Genomic DNA, 18032 nt, shown 5'->3' with positions numbered 1-18032 from the left:
CAAATAATGAAAAAAAAATTCTTAAGAACTAATAAAATTTAAACAAACTGCAAAACTTATCAGAATAATAAATTCAAAATATATGACAATTTAAATGGAGAAAGACATAGTTAAAACTATATAAATTACTTTCAAAAATTTATCTTACTGCTACAGAATTACCAGTACCCATGTCTTTCAGAGTCAGGGCACTTTAAACCCACAGAACCTTACTCAGAAAAGGGTCTCAGCAAAATATTTCAATCATTAATTTAACCTTTCTTTATGAAATGAAGCTCTGTGATACCCAACTTTTAAAAAACTACACATAGAAAGAAAAAATAATGCTTTGGAAACCCAGCCGGGTAATGACAGTAGGGAGAAAAGATACGGGTATAAGATGCTTAAAGAGAAAATTAACAAATTATAAATACAGTGCTTTAACCTCATCTAAATGGACGGAAGAGCCCTGCGGTTCATGGCATGCATATTTATAATGTTGTCTTTAAACGCATCAATCATGTAGTGTTCATTAGGGGAAAAGCGGAGTCCTTCTGTGATGTTCCTAGACCAAGCTCACCAGACTTCCTTCCATATTACTAAAGCCTACCTGTATTTCTGCGACCACTGTCACTGCAATGAATTACAGCTTACTCCTTTACTAAACTCTAAGCTCCTTCAAAGCTTTAGTCATCTTTATATTTTTAGTACAATTGCACTAAGAATAAAACCTAATCATGACATACATTTTAATCCTCATTAAACACTAAATAGATAAATGGATGGACAGACTAAAGGATGAATGGATGGATGAACATATATAGACAAAAAAAAATCAAAACTACCTCCAAAACACAGGGGTATTTACAGCTCAACATGAATATGCTTTCCTCAGCTTTTAATAAACAAAGAAATACAGAAAGTCATCTGCTCTGAGACACCACCGTACCGGTCTATCGCATCATGAGATCTGAGTCTAAGCCAATTACACTGCGGACTGACAGGCAATCACGGATGAAGAACCCAAACCCAGAAACGGAAGGAGAGAGGCCCGCTGATGTCCCTCCTGCAGGCAGTGGTTGGAAGACAATGTTTCAGGTGGGTCTGCAGTGCAGGTAATTCTAACACTTCTCTGTTGCTGATGAGGTTCAACATTAAACAAGAGATTGTAAATGAGAAAGAAAGCAAAACACTGAAGAATCTGAAGGGGGCGGGTATCATTTTGTTATATAGAGTCTTAACTACATAACAAACACTCATTCACAAAATCAGAACAGGAAGTACAGGAAGTGGAGAGGGAATTGACCCTGGAATAAATTCAGACTCCAGATTACCCAAGAAGAAACAGTATCAAATAAATACCCTATGCCTGAACTGCTAGGCTGCTGTCTATGATTTTCAGGTTAAGAAGACCTGTTACTGACTACTTTAACCCATTACAAATTTAGAATCCATTTTGATCAACTGCAAAGACAAGTTAACCATACAGTATACAGGAAGGTGGCTGGCAAAACTCAGGCAGTAGGATTCAATAAAACTTCACATTATGGAAAAGAGAAAGTATGTTCTGAACAACAGTGGTGTCTGGCATGCAAAAAAGTAGGAAATGATGGCCCCTAGCCAGGAGAAAATTCATTTTCTTAAACCAGAAAGACAGAAAATTAGGAAACTCAAATCTAACTCCTGAGGGTGAAAAATGCAGTATCCAATACAAAAAACATACTAATGGAATTGATGGCAGATACCGCAGTAAATAAAAAAGATTAATAATTTTTAAAAACATAGTAACAGAAACAAAGGGGGAAAAAAAAACCTAAAAAATGACCTAGCAGACCAGATCAAGTGCTTAACACAAGTAAGTGGAGACCAAGAGAAGAGCATGTGGGCTGGGGCTGGAGAGGGAGAAAAACCATATTTAAAGAAATAATAGGCATGAATTTCCTAAATATGGCAGATACGAGAAAAACAGCAAGGTTCAACTACATTCTGTCTACAAGCAGCACACTGGGAATGTCAGTACGGATGCTGGCAATGTCTGCTTCTTAATCTTGTTCGCTTAGTGAAAACTCATCAAGGTGTACATTTATGATTTGTTCACTTTCCTCTAGCTTTAATTCAATAAAAAAAAAAAAAGTACAAACTTCACCTTCATTTGAAACAGTGCTCACTAAGCCACTTTTTGAGTGATAATTTGGAATGTCAGGGAACTGAAACCAGGAAGGAGGTGCTTCCCATAAGAGAAATCACAGCTCAGTGTCATGGGGAGGAATATTCCCTTTTGTCATTTTGCATTGTGTTCATTCATTAGTCTTCTGCAAGCCTCCCTAATGCACTTGAAACTAAAAGATTAGCTATAATTTGACATTCCTATAAATATGTACCAAAAAGCCTACCACTGCGTTGCTAATGCTGAACCTTCTCCTCAGTTACCACCACGGCTGCTACCTGCTGAATACCAATCAGATGCCAGGGGCTTTGCTAGATTTTAGCTCTTAAGTTACTGAGTCATCACAATACCCCTACGCTTCCCCCACTGAACACCTGCAGAAATTGAAATTCAGAAAAGTAAGTGACTTCCCAAAAAGCACACAGCCTGCGAGTATCAGGACCACGGCACATGCGCCCTTATGACTGGAAGCACTTTCCTGCTCTCCCGGGGACATGCTATCTCTTTTCCAATTCATGACACTGAGCCCACACTTCAATATGTCATGTTTCCCCACAGTTCTTGTATATAACATTTAAGCTTTCAGGATTACATGAAATGATGCACAATGAGGTCAAAACTTTCTTAAAATTATGCATCCCTTTGTCTGCAAAATATTGATTTGATTCTTAATAAAATTTCACTTATTACAAATACAATATTTAAACAGGCTTGCCTATATCAGAAATTGGGGAAAGTATCTCACAGGGTTATTTATATGTTAATTAAATACAGTGTGATAAAGAGATTCACTGCTGTTACAGACATGTATTTACATATTAATGAAATCCTGACTGGAAAAGACATTGCGTGATCAAAAAGAATTATAGGGACTATTTCCCTGAGGTAATTCAACCATTCTGAAGATGTTATAATCTACTTATGGATCACATGTTCTGGAATTATTGGTCAAGGTATTTGAAGTTTGGAAGAAAATGAAGAATGAAAGAAAATACCATTTCCATGAAGGTATCATTTCCATGATACTTAATGATATCATGAGTTAATACTGAATCTAGAAACAGGTTATTAGAGAAACACTAATTAGTTGTGGGGGGGAAGAACCCTCTCAAAGATTTCTTAATTTCAAATAAAACCAGAAACTTTAAACTGTATTAAACCGCATTAAAAATATCTGGTAATAGTTACATAACCACTAAAATGATAATGCAATATATTTTTAAAAATAACTTCCATTTCAAGACATATTTCACTAATGCCTCTAAAGCTTTTCACCCTGAGAACAGAATAATAATCCTTTTCTGCTTATCTCATAATAAACATGCTGTGAGAATTATGTGAAACATAAAATTGGTTAGTAAAATAGAAAAGTTCCATCTATACAATAAACTTCTTGTTGAATCTAAGAGGAATGAACTCACACACCAGCACACCTGCATCTCCTCAGTCCTGCTGTACCAAGTACGTAACAAATACCAACATAGACTTCCAAAGCCCATAGAAATTACTCTCATGTAATAATCATTTCCACCTATTCAAAGAACTTGCCCTATCCATTTTTTTGTTTTGAGAAAACAAAATGACAAGAAATAACTAAGTCAAGATCTAAAGTAGCCCCTAGTACCAAGAGCCACGCCAACCAGTCACTCCACTACCACCCAGATCCTGCCCCCAAACAGCCGAGACGATTAGGCCTTGCTTCCCTGATCCAAATGCCAGGTGATTCGTGGGTTCTGGAAAGGTCCATATATCCCACTTTGGGAAGTACTCTCTGTACCCCTTTCCATGACATTCACCCGAGAATAAGCCAAACACTTAATCCAAGTCTAAAATGCAAACCAATTTGTTGTTCCTTGCTCACAGTACTTCCAGGGGAAAAAAAAAAAAACTTTTGTGGGAATTGAATTCTAATTAGGTAACTAATCAACTTTTCATTATTAAAAGAGAAAGAAACACATTTCCCTTAAGGATCAAAACGTGATCTTTCCATAACCACATCATCACCTAGACTACCATCGAGGTGATATTCTGTTACAACAACAAAATTATTATAGGCGCAGACTGCCCAATAAAAGCTGATCTTTAGAAATTTCAAGGAAGAAAAAAGAAATCTTTATGAACAGGATTAAACTACATAAAAACATGAATAAATGGAGATTCATTAACAGTTCATCGGAAAAACTCCATGGTAATTCATTTTCTTTTTTTTTAATTGAAGTAGCATTGTATTGCGATATTATATAACTTTCAGGCATGCAGCATTGAAAAGCAACATGTATATATACTACATAATTATCTTCAACTAACAAATTAACTAAAATCATCTTTTGGACTCTGTTAACAGCAATATGATATAGGTGAAGGTTGAGTAGGTGGAACAACTTTAGGTTACATATTTTAACTGTTCTTTCCTATTTGACATCCCAATATCAAAAATATACTCAACTTTCAAGTCCTAGATCAAACCTTACTTCTTCCATGAAAGTTTCCTGATTTATTGTCATTTTAACAGAAAGTAAAGTCTCCCATCTCTGAAGCCATCTATATTTCTCCTGTGACACATATTTTATAATAGTTTTATCTATACCCAACCTGTACAATCTTCCCTAGTAAACTATAATTTATCTGTGGACAGGAACAAATTTAATTCACAGCTAACTCATACTTGTATCCACTGATCTAATCTAAATAATGCCTGTGGATGTAATACAAGTATCCCCTAAATTTTTATTAAAATAACACAAGTTTTTGACTCTTCCACTGACTTTAAACAGTTTGATGAAAATAAGATGAAGCAACTTAGAAATACTTCGTTTCTAAATTAGCTTCTCATGAACTCATTAACTAGCCATAAATTTCTGTAACAAAAGTTAAAAATCAAAAATGAAATCTCCTTTGTAAGAAACATTAAGAAGTGCCATATGGGAAAAGATTTCCAGACTACCTTTAAAACTATGAAATAAAGTTAAGTAATTCATGATGATAATGTTTTCTGTTACCTTGCAAGGGAAAAAAAAAAAAAAAATCAACCAAACAATAATTCAACTTCTAAATGGAAAACTGCTCAGAGTCAACTTTAATAAAAAAGATGGTCCCAATTATTTCATCTCTGAAAAAACACAGCTCATGTAAAATATTAAAACATCATCAAGAGGAAACTGAAAGTGCAGCAAAATGTTCTCTCTGCCTTTCAGTTGTGAAGACTGAGAATAATGGAATCTCATCATTTTAGAAGTAAATTCTTTATTAATGATTTAAGTTAGCAAGTAAGTCATTTTGACCAAAACAAAGGTTGCCCTCCTGAGAATTTTTTTTTTAAAGATTTATTTATTTATTTATACAAGCACTGGGTACAGTCAGAAGCCGGGAGGGTGAGAGAATTCACCAGAGCCAGAGCGGGGAGCAGAGCAGGCAGACTGACAAAGTACACTGCTGAGGGGAGCAGCGGGCGGCAGGAGAGGTCTGCGCGCCATGTGGAACCCTCGCCGGTGGCCGGGGATGGAACGGCCGGGGATGGAACCGGCACTGCAGAGGCTGTGTGCAGCTTCCCAGCCCAGTGCTCAACCGCTGTGCCACCAGGGAGGCCCCCTCCTGAGAATTTTAATGAAACAAATATTGGTGCTTTGTCTTTACAACATAAATTTTGTGTTGTTGAAATAATAGGAAAAGCCTCCATGTTTGGCTATTCAAATCCAAGATATAAAACAGTGCATTTCAAAGAGAGGTTAGCTGTTCCTTTCAGCCTGGATGCCCTGTTTATTACCCACAGATGAAGAAGAGGTTCTTCTCCATAAGGAATCAGACAGACACGGTTATGTAACCGCCCGCCTCTGATCAGAATTCATCTGTGTCCTTTATCTATGAAACACTTTCACAGCATAAATAGAAACATGACCCACAGGTACAAACCACTGTAAATCTCATTTAATTATAATATTAATTTCACTGAAAGTATATCAAGCTTTAGGCTAAGTGAAATAAGCCAATCACAAAAAGATAAATACTGCATAATCAAATGCATAGAGACAGAAAACAGAACAGTAACTGACTGTCAGGGGCTGGAGTGAAGTGAAAATGAGTTGTTATTTAATGGTACTGAGTCTGTTCCATAAGATAAAGAGTTCTGGAAATTGGTTGTACAACAATGTGAATGTGCTGAACCATACAATGAAAAATGGTTAAGATGGTAAACTTTGTTATGTATATTTTACAATTAAAATGAAAATGAAAAGTGCATCGTGACAAAAGGTTCTAATGGTCTCTTATGCTTACCACAGAGTCAAAAATACAGCTAAGGAATGCAGAGAAGACATGGGCATGACTCTGAACAGGACTGAAGGTGAGACAACCAGCAACCACCTTGCTAAAAAGGTGAAAAGTCAGACAGGTTTCTCTCCAGATTGTTTTCTGTTTCAAAAGTAATGTTTTTGGCTGCAGCATCTTATTTACTGCACCACATCAACCCCTTGTGTTTTCCGTTCCCAGCACTGTTCCCAGGTCTTCAGGATGAGATGTGGGCTTGTCTAGTCTGTCATTAAAAAAACATGCCACCAGATACTGGCAACCTCTGAAAGAAAAATATGCTCCAAACTGGTCACCCAGAGGCCTTCCAGTTTTGGGTGAGTGACAATCACTTATCAGCGAGAAGAAAAGATTGCAAAACTTTCATGTCCCCATGAAAAGGGGGGATGAGAAAACTTCTTGGTACCCTGGTTTTTCTGCTGCAGTATCACATGGGGCAGCACACAAAAGGGACAAAGGGCTAAGAAAGGCAGGAATAAGAGACTTAGGGCTAGTAAGGGAAAATACAGCAGGGCCAAACACATGGGTTAAAGAATGTACAGCACAAAGGTCCTGGGTCTGCAGGTCACTGGGAGGGATACCTGGTTGGCTTGTCATACAATTTATCAGACTATCTACAAGGCTGTTCTAAATGAAACTTGCTTTTTATGTAGTTTCAAAGCCGCTGCTGTATATGGGACCAGGTGGACACAATATCAGGCTGACGTCCTATGTACTCTACACAACCGGTGGCTAAATGTTCCACAAAGTCATAATGATGTCACATAAATTATTAGGGAACTGACAAAAGGAAATGATTATAAGTCAACAAGTAATTCACAGAAACACCAATTCATGAAACCTATAAACACACATTCAGGGTTCACACGAGTACAGTCCGGCTCAGTGACAGCCCGCTTCTCCGAGTCAGACTTTCACTCAGCAAGTAACCCAACTGAACTTAAATATTCACAAGCAAATAAACTGCCAAGTTACTATAGTAACAGCTTTTCTAGGATGATGAGAAGAATGAGGTGTTCTGGATATTCTATTTCCATCAAACAATATTGCCACTTACACTGTAAAATATTTTAAATATTTCAGTATCCCAAAATACACTAAAAATATTTCAGTCTTTCCTTGTTGATTCTAGACATAATCCAGGAATATAAATATGAATATCAATTTTCATTGCCTAGTCTATATATGTGTTAAAGAATTCCTTGACTGACAGATACTGAACGACAGAATTTATTTCCACATATTAAAAGTAAATGAATTCAAATGCAATATGATATCCTGGATAAGATATAGAACCAGAAAAAGGGTATTAGTAGGAAAACTGGTTAAATCCAAGTAAATCTGTAGTTTAGCAAATAGCACTGTACAGGCAGTTCTGCAATCATGTTTTGAAAATGCAAATTTGTCCCAATGAATTGATATATTAGGGGACAAGACCGTGGCACAAAGTGTGCATTTGCTGAAGCACAATTTTCATCCACAAGAAACAACAGGGGAACAGAAAACTGCATCATGAACCTCGTCAGCACACACAGGGGGACACACACTCCCCGAGCGAACTCATTAAGGAGCAAGTGGGGAGACCGTGCTGCCTACCCCAGAGTTCCAACCTGCAATTCCTCTGCACGCATTCCACAAGCAAAGCTGTTCTCAGGTCTTTTTCATGGAAAATTGTTGCATCTTAGTATTTACATGTTTCTTAACCATTTAGCATATGTAAAAACTACAGCACAATTTTTATTAGCTTCCTAATTTGGTTCCACTGAACAGTTTTTGAATGCTCGGTGACTAACCCCATTTTCCACATTAACCCCTGTGGCTTTAACAACATGATCTTTTTGGCAGAGTGCAGAGATTTTCGGGGATATATATCACATTTCATGCAGAAGTGACCATTCCAACAGTAATTTCTTAGTTTTAATAAATGTGCCATGATTATGTAAGAAGGCAAACAACAAACAGGAGCTCTGAATTACCTTTGCAACTTTTCTGTAACTCTCCAAGGAGTTTACAACAATAAGTAAATGACATATATAAATACATAAAGGCAAGGCCTTAGCAGGGGATTCTGCACTAGTAATTGCCAACACTTAAGCAACACTTACGTGGTGTCACTGTTCTCTGCTTTTTGCATTCTGTAATTCAATCATTCCCACAACACTATGAATAAGAGTTATAATCATTTCTACTTCCCAGGTGAAAAAAACCTGTGCAGTTGAGAAACTTATACAAGCTCACCAATCCAGGCAACTTGACTCGAGTCGATGCTTTTACCCCTATGGTTTACTATTCCAACAGACAACTGTTCTAAATACTACCTTATGCACGATTGCATTCATCATTCTGGAAAGGTTTTGTGACAAAAAAAGAGGCAACAAGGAAAAATCTAAATAATCTTTCCAAAATGTGTTACAGGTATCAAAAACACGGAAAATCAAAACATAATTTATCTTTTTCATTTAAAAAAAAATCTCTATTACCAAAAATTATGGTTGTTGATAAAGATAGTAAGAAATGTTAGTAATGGGCTTAATTTCTATAAGTATATCTTATTGATCTGCGTGTCCCTTAGAGTAAATCTTTAAACACGGCTAAAGGGTGCAGGCTATTACTATGCGCTAAAGTAGCAACTGAGTCCTGAGACCAAGGGAACCCTGGTCTATGGAAGCACTACCCTGGGGACCTCCTGCATTAACAGGTGAGAGCAGATTTTGCTCCTCTCCTTCAGGACATCCTTCAATCTCTGCAAGCAGGCCCAACAGAGACCTAACTTACCCACTAGCAGACATTTCTGGAGAACCCAGGGGAGACAAAGATAAGAAAGAGATGCTCTCTGCATTTAAGAGTGAGTTTTGGGTTTAAGACGGGCTGTTTGTTAAAGAAGGCAGAAAGGCAGGAACAGAAGTGACTGGCGAGGATAAGCCATAAAAAGGATGGACAAGGATGGTCAAAGAATGATGAGACTACAGGGAAGGGACAGCTCATGGAACACCACTGGAAAGCTATTTTGCAAGCCAATACAGACATTTCAGGTTAAAATCAGCTATTTATCTGAGCAATCCTGAGAAGACAACACTAAATGCATTCAAATCTATGAGGAAATGATAGGAAATATTTGCGAGACAACAGCCCTTTTCTTTGTGGTAACAGTTTAGAGTAGAAAAAGTCATTTTTATTCAGGTTAGATCTATTTTCCAAATAAGCAGAAAGCAAAAAATAAATTATATTCAGTCAAATCTGGAGGCTTTCATAAAAAAAAGGAAAGTTCTTGGCCATTAGGTCAAGGTGACCCTGTTATGCTAGACTTTGTGGGTAAGGATCACTTAAAAATAAGTCAGAAGTAATTTTATAATCAGAAAAAAATCACACAAATTACATTTTTAAATTAAGGTGTCCAGTCTAAGACAAAAAAAAAACATGTTATTTAGAAAGAAGGCAACACTCAGGTAGCCAAGTCACATACCCAGCTTCAGGCAGCAGAGCAGAATACTCATGTGGGGAAGTGGTCTCTGGGAAGTTGGAGAGAATCGCAAGGCGATGAGGAAGCAGGTCAGCTCCATGGTAAGTGAACAGAATTTCTAGGGCCTGGACATTGCTTTCCTGTACAAAAGGCAAGGGAGCAGTTTCTAATGTAAACCTTAGAAATAAATGACTGCAAAACGACATTTAAAAACCAAAATCCACTTGCTTATGAAGTACTTTGAAATAGTCCTGATTTTTACTTGTCTGGATCACATTTCCCTATTTAATGTTATAAAAACTGTCTATTTTTAAAACTTTGAATGATGAATAATATTTTAAAATAGGATTCTATTTTCTCTACATTTACTAGTATTATAACAAAGCACGAAATGATGGCACATGCTTGTGATAACACTAACTGCATGGCTCAAGGATTTAGAAAGCGTTAATAACCATAATAATTTTATTTACAGAAAAGAAATTACCCGAGCATAAGTTCTTGCTGAGAGAACAATATTCTGATTTCTGAACTTCTTAAAGTATTCAGCGTCATATCTCTGTTGAGATGAATGAGGCACTCCTAGGATTTCCTGAGGGGAAACAATGATTTAATGAAAAGGCTTTTAAATATAGGTGACAAAATATTAAAAACCTTTACAACTCTGCCTACCTAAATAAATAAGGCCTGAGGGCCTCCCCGGTGGCACAGAGGTTGAGCGCTGTGTTGTGAAGCTGCCCACAGCCTCTGCAGCGCCGGTTTGATCCCCAGCTGCTCCCCAGCCACTGGAGAAGGGTTCCGCATGGCGCGCAGACCTCTCCTGCCGCCCGCTGCTCCCCTCAGCAGTGTACCTTGGTCCTTCTGCCTGCTCTGCTCCCCGCTCTGGCTCTGGTGAATTCTCTCACCCTCCCGTGCTTCTGACTGTACCCAGTGCTTGTATAAATAAATAAATCTTTTTTAAAAAAATAAAAATAATAATAAGGCCTGAATTAATTAAACCATCAACTGTTAACTGAAGCACTACATCTGCATTGTTGCCATTATTTTGAAAATGCTCTATTATAAATGCTAATTTTTTTTAATCCAGAAGTAAATGAAACAGGCAGTAAAAATAACACTAGGGCAACCACCATCCACCACCTGGAAAAAGCAAGTAAGTGACAGTTCCACAGGGCTGTATGGCTGCACGCAATGGGCACTGGCCACTGGTACCTACCTGGCCTCACTGCTGCTGGGGCAGTTTATACAAAATGCTTATTTATTGAGCATCTACTATGTGTTAGGGGCACCATGATAGGCAAAAGTAACATAATGAACAGCAAGTGTATGTCCCTGCTCCCCAAGAGCTTAAAAACTAGTAGAGAAAAATGAACAGGGAAAGGGAAACAGAAGGAAGATGCTAAAATTACTTTCGGGAAGACGAGGAAGCTTCCCAGAGTGACTCAGAAGCTAAAACCCAAGAAAAAAATGGAAGTCAGACATGGCAAGTGCCAGTGCGGGACCCCTCATCTGCTGTGTGTAATGCTGAGCCCCGTGCCAACCACACATCCCTATGCAGAGCAAATAACCAATCATATCTGAGACTGAATTCATTCGCTGAAATGGAAAGCAGGAGAATGAGGATGTTTAGGGCAGATGAGGAAGGGAGGGTGGAGGTTGAGAGGTCATGTGCACACATGCAGAAGCAGGACTACAGCATTCCTCAAAGGAGCTGCCCGGCGGGCACGTGGGCCCACAGGTCAGGAGTTATGGGGTGAGATATGAGCAGATGTCTCAGCCCTTGGAAAATGATCCCAAGAGAGATTAAGTAGCATGAAAGGAGCCGTGAGGAACAACACTTAAATTTTAGCAAGGAAGTGGGAAGGTGCATCTGAAAAGTAGATGGACGAACACCAGGAAAAGGGAGGGGGGGAAAACGAGTCGATGCACGCTCACAGAAAACAAAAGAAGGAGCCGCCACTTCAGGGATGTGACTCCTCCTCCCAACAATCACTTCCTTCACTTGACCGTGGCTACACATCCACGAGCAGACTCTGGGTCCATCATCACCAAGAAGGCCCTCTTGGGATCTCCGTGGCAGCACTTGTAATGGCAGGATGACACAGGGCAGGTTTTCTATGACCCGAGCAGACGGGGTAAAGAAGGAGACAGTCCTGGAGCCCTCGGTGGCTTTTGCAGGCTTTTATTGGGATTTACCAGGTACACGGCAGGCAGGCTGGCAGGCCTCCCAGCCTCCAGCAAGTCTTCCCTCTACCTGGGCTCTCCGGCCTTCTCTGGTGTCCTTGTTCTCCACTGCTCTCGTAGTTCTGCTGGTGTCCCCGTGTTGCCGCCCTTATAAGCTCAGTCTCTCAGCCCAGGTGTTCCCACTCACGTATGCCCACACCCCACTCCAGGTGCCTGCCATCAGGCCTGCATTCAGGACCACAGATCCATCATCCATCCTAATGGCGGAAGGGCAGAAAAGCCTGATACTCTTTACCTTACCTTGCAGCACTGAACCTGTCACCGCGCTCCTCTCCTTCCCGCTCACCAAGTGGGTGCCACTGACATAATTCCTCAGCCCGGCCGAGGCATCCAACCTGCTGACCTGCCTTCTTACACTTGCTGTCTCCCCTGAAAGTCTCTCATCTCTTCTAACCAGCTTAAAATCACAGGTGCAATATAAAGAGAATTCTTCCGTCCTTTGCTTTCTTCCCCTATATCCTATCCACCTGGCAAAGCATCATCCCAAATCAAACCAAACGAGGAACTGTGAATACAGGACATTATCACAAAACCAAGCTGACAGTTCTCATATCAATCTGAAAATCTCAACCTTATTTAGAACCTGATTCAAATGAACGAACCATAAAAAAAGCACTTGCCAGGCCACCGGGGGAGCCTGAACATACACGGGCACAGGAGATAGTAGAGAACGGTTAAGAATTAGGTTAAAATAGCAGTGATTCCGTGGTTATGTTTGTTGGAGTCCTAATCATCTGTTAGAGCTATATAACTAGTTTGGGTAAAATAATAGGAGTCTGTGGTTTGCCCTGAAATACTGACAAGAGAGAAAAAGCAGGAGAGGGCGGCAGAGAGGAAAAGATGGGACAACGTGTACGACGGCTGTAGCCGGGCCATGAGCACGCAGGGTTCTGTGCGCTAGTCTCCATACTTTCATGGTCTGAAATTCTTTACAATAAAAAGCTAAAAATTGAGAAATTCAAGACAACAGCCTGCAAACAGACCCTGAGTGCTGTCCCTCAACGCCCTCCATTTCCTTCCCTCCTGCTCTTGCATTCTTCCCAGCCTCCCAGCGCCCTGTGCCCTTTAACCCCATTCTCAGCTAAAAACCTTGCTTCATACACTTTTTTAATTTACAGAATTAGACACATAGTCTCTCTTTTTTCCAACACAGCAAAAATTGGTGCAGATATCCACCTGTATCTGCACCAATACGACTTTGCCTCCTTCAGGTATGTAGGGTAAAGAAAATGTCAGGCTTTTCTGCCCTCCTGCCATCAGGATAGATGATGGATCCTTGAGGTCCTGAATGCATGCCTGATGGCGGGCTCCTGGAGTAGGGTGTGGGCCTAGGTAGATGGGATTCACCTGGGCTGAGACTGTGATTTTTTTTAAGGGTGGCGTCACGGGGACGCCAGCAGAAGCTGAGAAAAAACAGGAGAAGCCGAAGAGAAGCCAAGAGAGAAGCAAAGAAGCAGAAGCAGAGAACGCCAGAGAGCACAGAGAGAGTGCAGATTTGCTGGGGGCTGGGAGGCCTGCCAGCCTCCCGGCACCCCAGCACCCCTGCCTGCCGTGTACCTGGTAATCCCAATAAAAGCCTGCAAAACCACTGAGGACTCCGAATCCTCCTTTACCCGGTCTGCATGGGATCAGAAAACCTGCACTGTGTCCATTCCTGCCCCTTACAAGGTACAACAGAGAAAAATGCTGCTAAAAGATCCTCAAAGCTACCAGTGTTCCGGCTTCCATTCCTACCATTTCTGTGCTCACAACATTATCTTTCCTCTTTCAAAAATTTCCTCCTCGTCTGCTTCTGGCCCATTCCCATTACCATACAAACCCTACTTGTACCTTCCATTAAAAAAAAATCTTTAATCTCAATGACGCCTCCAGCTGCTCCACCTTCTTTGCCAACCTTCACAATAAACCTTGAGAGAGCTGCCCACAGCCAGTCTTCCTCCCGACCTCCCTTTTTTTCCTAAACTCACTCAATCTCTGATGAAAATTCAATTCCAGACACAGCAGGAAAGACTTTCCAAAACATAGCCACAAACTTCTAGCTGTATCTTCTGCCTTTATTCTATACACCCCGTGACCCCCAGGGCCAGTGCCCCGACTAGTTCCCTTGCTCAGGAGCGTGCCATCTGCCACCTTCTTTCACGCCACTGGCCTGTCATTATACAGAACACGATGATCAACATCAGCTTATGAATCAAAGAGACCCAGCTAGAAGCTCCTGCTTCCTACTCATTGAGGCAAGTTACTCACCTTCTCTAAGTCTCAATTTTCATATCCATATAATTGAAAGGATAGCAGTACCTGCCTCAAAGGACTGTTGAGAAGTAATCTGGATTGAGTACATAAGATACCGGCTGACAAGCAGGTCCTCAACAAAGATGCTGCTATTTCCTAAGGTATTTTCGTACCTCCCTGTTCCTTTAACAAATACACACCAAGCTCCTTAGCCAGCCAGGTGTCATTTTGAGCTCTGGAGTTCCAGCAGCACATGAGTAAAAGCTCATCTTTATGGAGTTCCCATTCTCAAGGGCCCTCACAGTACTCCCAAGTCCCTGCCTCCCTTTTTTAAGGACTAGTTGAAATATTACTTCCTATGTAGACAGTCCCAGGAAATATTTAATGTTTTTCCCCATTATGCTCCTTCATCAGTCCATCATCTCTTCATTATCATCACGTATTGCCTATATAATGAGGACTCCATGAGGACTATTACTTGTTCATCTCTCTACCTCCAAAACTGACATAATATCTGGTGTATAGGGCGGAAAATTTAAATGAACCCATTTTTATCTCATTTATCACAGAATGAATAAAATAAGCCATGTCCTAGGATTAAAATGAATGCCTCTTTCTACTACTAGCTGGCTGGTTAGCCACTATAGCTGAACATCCTTCTTTCTAAGTTTTAACAACCAAATTAATCAACTTCACCTATTTTTCAAAAGCTTAGATTAATTCTACAAAAATACATCCTCAATAGATACTTTAAATGTCACTATTACTGTGTAATAATAAATGTACTTATTACTGTCAAGTAGGAAACAGCAATTCAATAACTAAAGAATAATAAAAGAAAATTAACTGGATAGTCAAATCGAACATTTTTATGGAACTTTCACTTTTTAAGATATGATCATTGGTGAAAGTAAGGTTAAGTATAAAAATAACAAACTCTATCTATGATGACTTCTGCAGTTCACAATGCGCTTTTATGTATTACCTCAGAACATCACAGCGCTGAGACATAATAAAAGAATATGCTTTAAGCTTTTTCACAAAAAAGAAACAATCATTAAAACAAAAAAGACACACTACTGAATGGGAGAAAACATTTGCACAACATACACCTGACGAGGAGCTAATATCCAAGGTCTACAAAGAACTCAGAAAACTCAACAAAAAGAAAAAAAATCTGTCCAAAATTGGGCAAAAGAGTTAAACGGTCACTTTCCAAAGAAAACATGCAGATGGCCGACAGGCACATGAAAAAATGTGCAGCATCATTTATCATCAGGGAAATACTAATCAAAAGTACAGCGAAATGCCACCTCCCATCGCTGAGGACGGCCCATACATATAGCCACACCAGAAACAACAAGCGTTGGCAGGGAGGTGGGTAAAAGGAAACCTTGGACACTGCTGGTGGGAATGCAGACTGGTCCAGGCCCCCGTGGCAAGCAGTATGGAGTTTTCTAAAAATATTAAAAATAGGTTTACCACATGATTCAGCAATTCTACTCCTAGGGATCTACCACAAGAATGTGAAAACACTAATTCGAAGGGGTATGTGCACTCCTGTTTTCAGCACTATTTACAACAGCTAAGTTACAGCAACAACCCAAGTGCCAAAAGATGAATGAGTGGATTAAGAAGTGGTATATACACAATGAGACACTACTCAGCTATCAAAAAAGAGAAAATCTTGCCATTTGTGACGACATGGATGAAACTAGAGGAGATGATACTACCTGGAGGAGACCAGGAGAAGACAAACACCAGATGCTTACACGTAGAACATAAAGAAACAAAACAAAGGAACATGCACGCTAACCAAAACAAACACTAGATATCTGACTGCAAAATTGAGGTTACTAGACGGGTAGGTGGGGTTCGAGAGTAAAGGGAGAAAGGGATCCAATGGACCGTGGCAGAGAAGTATGGGTGCCTTGGTGGCAAGGGCAGTGTGGTAACACACATCTGAAAAGGTGGATCTGCTACTTCAGAATCATATACAGTGTTGTAAAGCAACATTACCTCAACAAAATGATAGTAAAAGAATATGCTTTAAAATAATGACAATCCAACAGTCAAGGTAATAGCACAGACAGTCAAAAAAATTATTAGCAATTTTTTGTGACTTGTCTATGTGAAATGTCATCTTCATGACTATATTCCCTAATTGCCACAAAAATAGCACCTATTGCCACTAGTATTTTTATTTAAAACCATTTCTATTATGTTAGAGGGTAGGGGATGGACTGAATGCTTTTGGACTTGACTGCAGGTATCACAAGTAGTAAATTCCTCGTTATTCTGGGGATGGGTACTATTGAAGTGATATCTTCTCAATGCCTACTATGTGTCAGCACCAAAAGCAAAGAATTATGCCTGCAAAAGGGAGATGAACACAGACTGAGGAAGTAAAAACAAGGGAGGTCAACCTTCAAAGGCTTGAAATTGATATTAAATTCCAAGCAACTTGAGCTATGAGGTTCAAGTGAAAAAGCAACGTAAACTATGTTTATTGAAATGCCTCATACCTTTAACAACACGTAAATTGGATCTCATGTACAATGTACTATTAAAATGCCCACCATGGGGCCTCCCTGGTGGCGCAGCGGTTGAGCGCCGGGTTGCGAAGCTGCCCGCACCCTCTGCAGTGCCGGTTCGATCCCCGGCTGCTCCCCGGCCACCAGAGGAGGGTCCCACATGGCGCGCAGACCCCTCCTGCCGCCCGCTGCTCCCCTCAGCAGTGTACTTCGGTCCTTCTGCCTGCTCTGCTCCCCGCTCTGGCTCTGGTGAATTCTCTCACCCTCCCGCACTTCTGACTGTACCCAGTGCTTGTATAAATAAATAAATAAATAAATCTTTAAAAAAAAAAAAAAATGCCCACCATGGGGATATCTCTGTGTTCCTGAAGAAATATATTTTTTTTTAAGTTCAACTATCTAATTTGGGTCATAATTAGGATCAAAGTTCAATCAGCCAAATTCCATTCACTAACAAATCATTAAAATAAGGAGTCAGAAATATTCATATTAGAATTATTAAAACCTAGCACATGCTGAAATTCGGTACTATAGGTGGATATTAGCAACTGGTAAGCAGATATAAGCAATCCTATATGTGAGCTATAAAACAATTTTAAAATCAAAATGTAAAATGAAAGTACCAAAAGGAGTATAAACATAGGAAACAAAGATACCCTAAAATGGCTAAAACATTTTAGTCTCTAGGCCAACAAAACAAGTGGCCTGTCATGAGCTCTAATTTTTGCCATAATGGTATACAAGAGAAACTACTTCTGTACAAAAAGAATTTTTCCCACATAGTTCTACTGACCAAGAATATTAGGTATTAGGGAAGTCACAGAATTTATAATCACAGATCAAGTGAACACAATTGGTTTGAACAAAACTAACCCTTACCTCATACGTTGCGAGCCGATCTAAGTAAGTTAGTAATTTCAGTCTACAACGGCAAAGCTCCTTTTGTTCCAGTGTCAACCTGTTTTGAATAACTATATTAGACCACTCATATTTACATAAAAGCACATATCACTAAGAGTTAAAACAGAATAAAAATGATCAATATCCCACTGAGCCTGAAACTCATGGAACAGCACCCAAAAGCACAAAGGCAAAATAGTATCCAATGCATTTA

General features: G+C 39.7%; 1 protein-coding gene across 1 annotated transcript in view; it reads right to left on the bottom strand.

Annotated features, from left to right (window-relative positions):
- Nucleotides 1-18032, bottom strand: part of NBAS (NBAS subunit of NRZ tethering complex) — a 253228-nt gene that overhangs the window by 156322 nt on the left and 78874 nt on the right. The window contains exons 20-22 of the mRNA XM_037528501.2: nucleotides 17798-17876; nucleotides 10396-10500; nucleotides 9912-10048 (exon numbers count right to left, since the gene is read on the bottom strand). Coding sequence (XP_037384398.1) covers nucleotides 9912-10048; nucleotides 10396-10500; nucleotides 17798-17876 — 321 coding nt within the window. The remainder of the gene's footprint in view (nucleotides 1-9911; nucleotides 10049-10395; nucleotides 10501-17797; nucleotides 17877-18032) is intronic.

This window comes from Talpa occidentalis, unplaced genomic scaffold, assembly GCF_014898055.3.
Source record: "Talpa occidentalis isolate TD23 unplaced genomic scaffold, MPIMG_talOcc4v2.1 talOcc4.5, whole genome shotgun sequence".
Classification (NCBI taxonomy): domain Eukaryota; kingdom Metazoa; phylum Chordata; class Mammalia; order Eulipotyphla; family Talpidae; genus Talpa; species Talpa occidentalis.
This window is presented reverse-complemented; position numbering and strand designations above follow the sequence as displayed.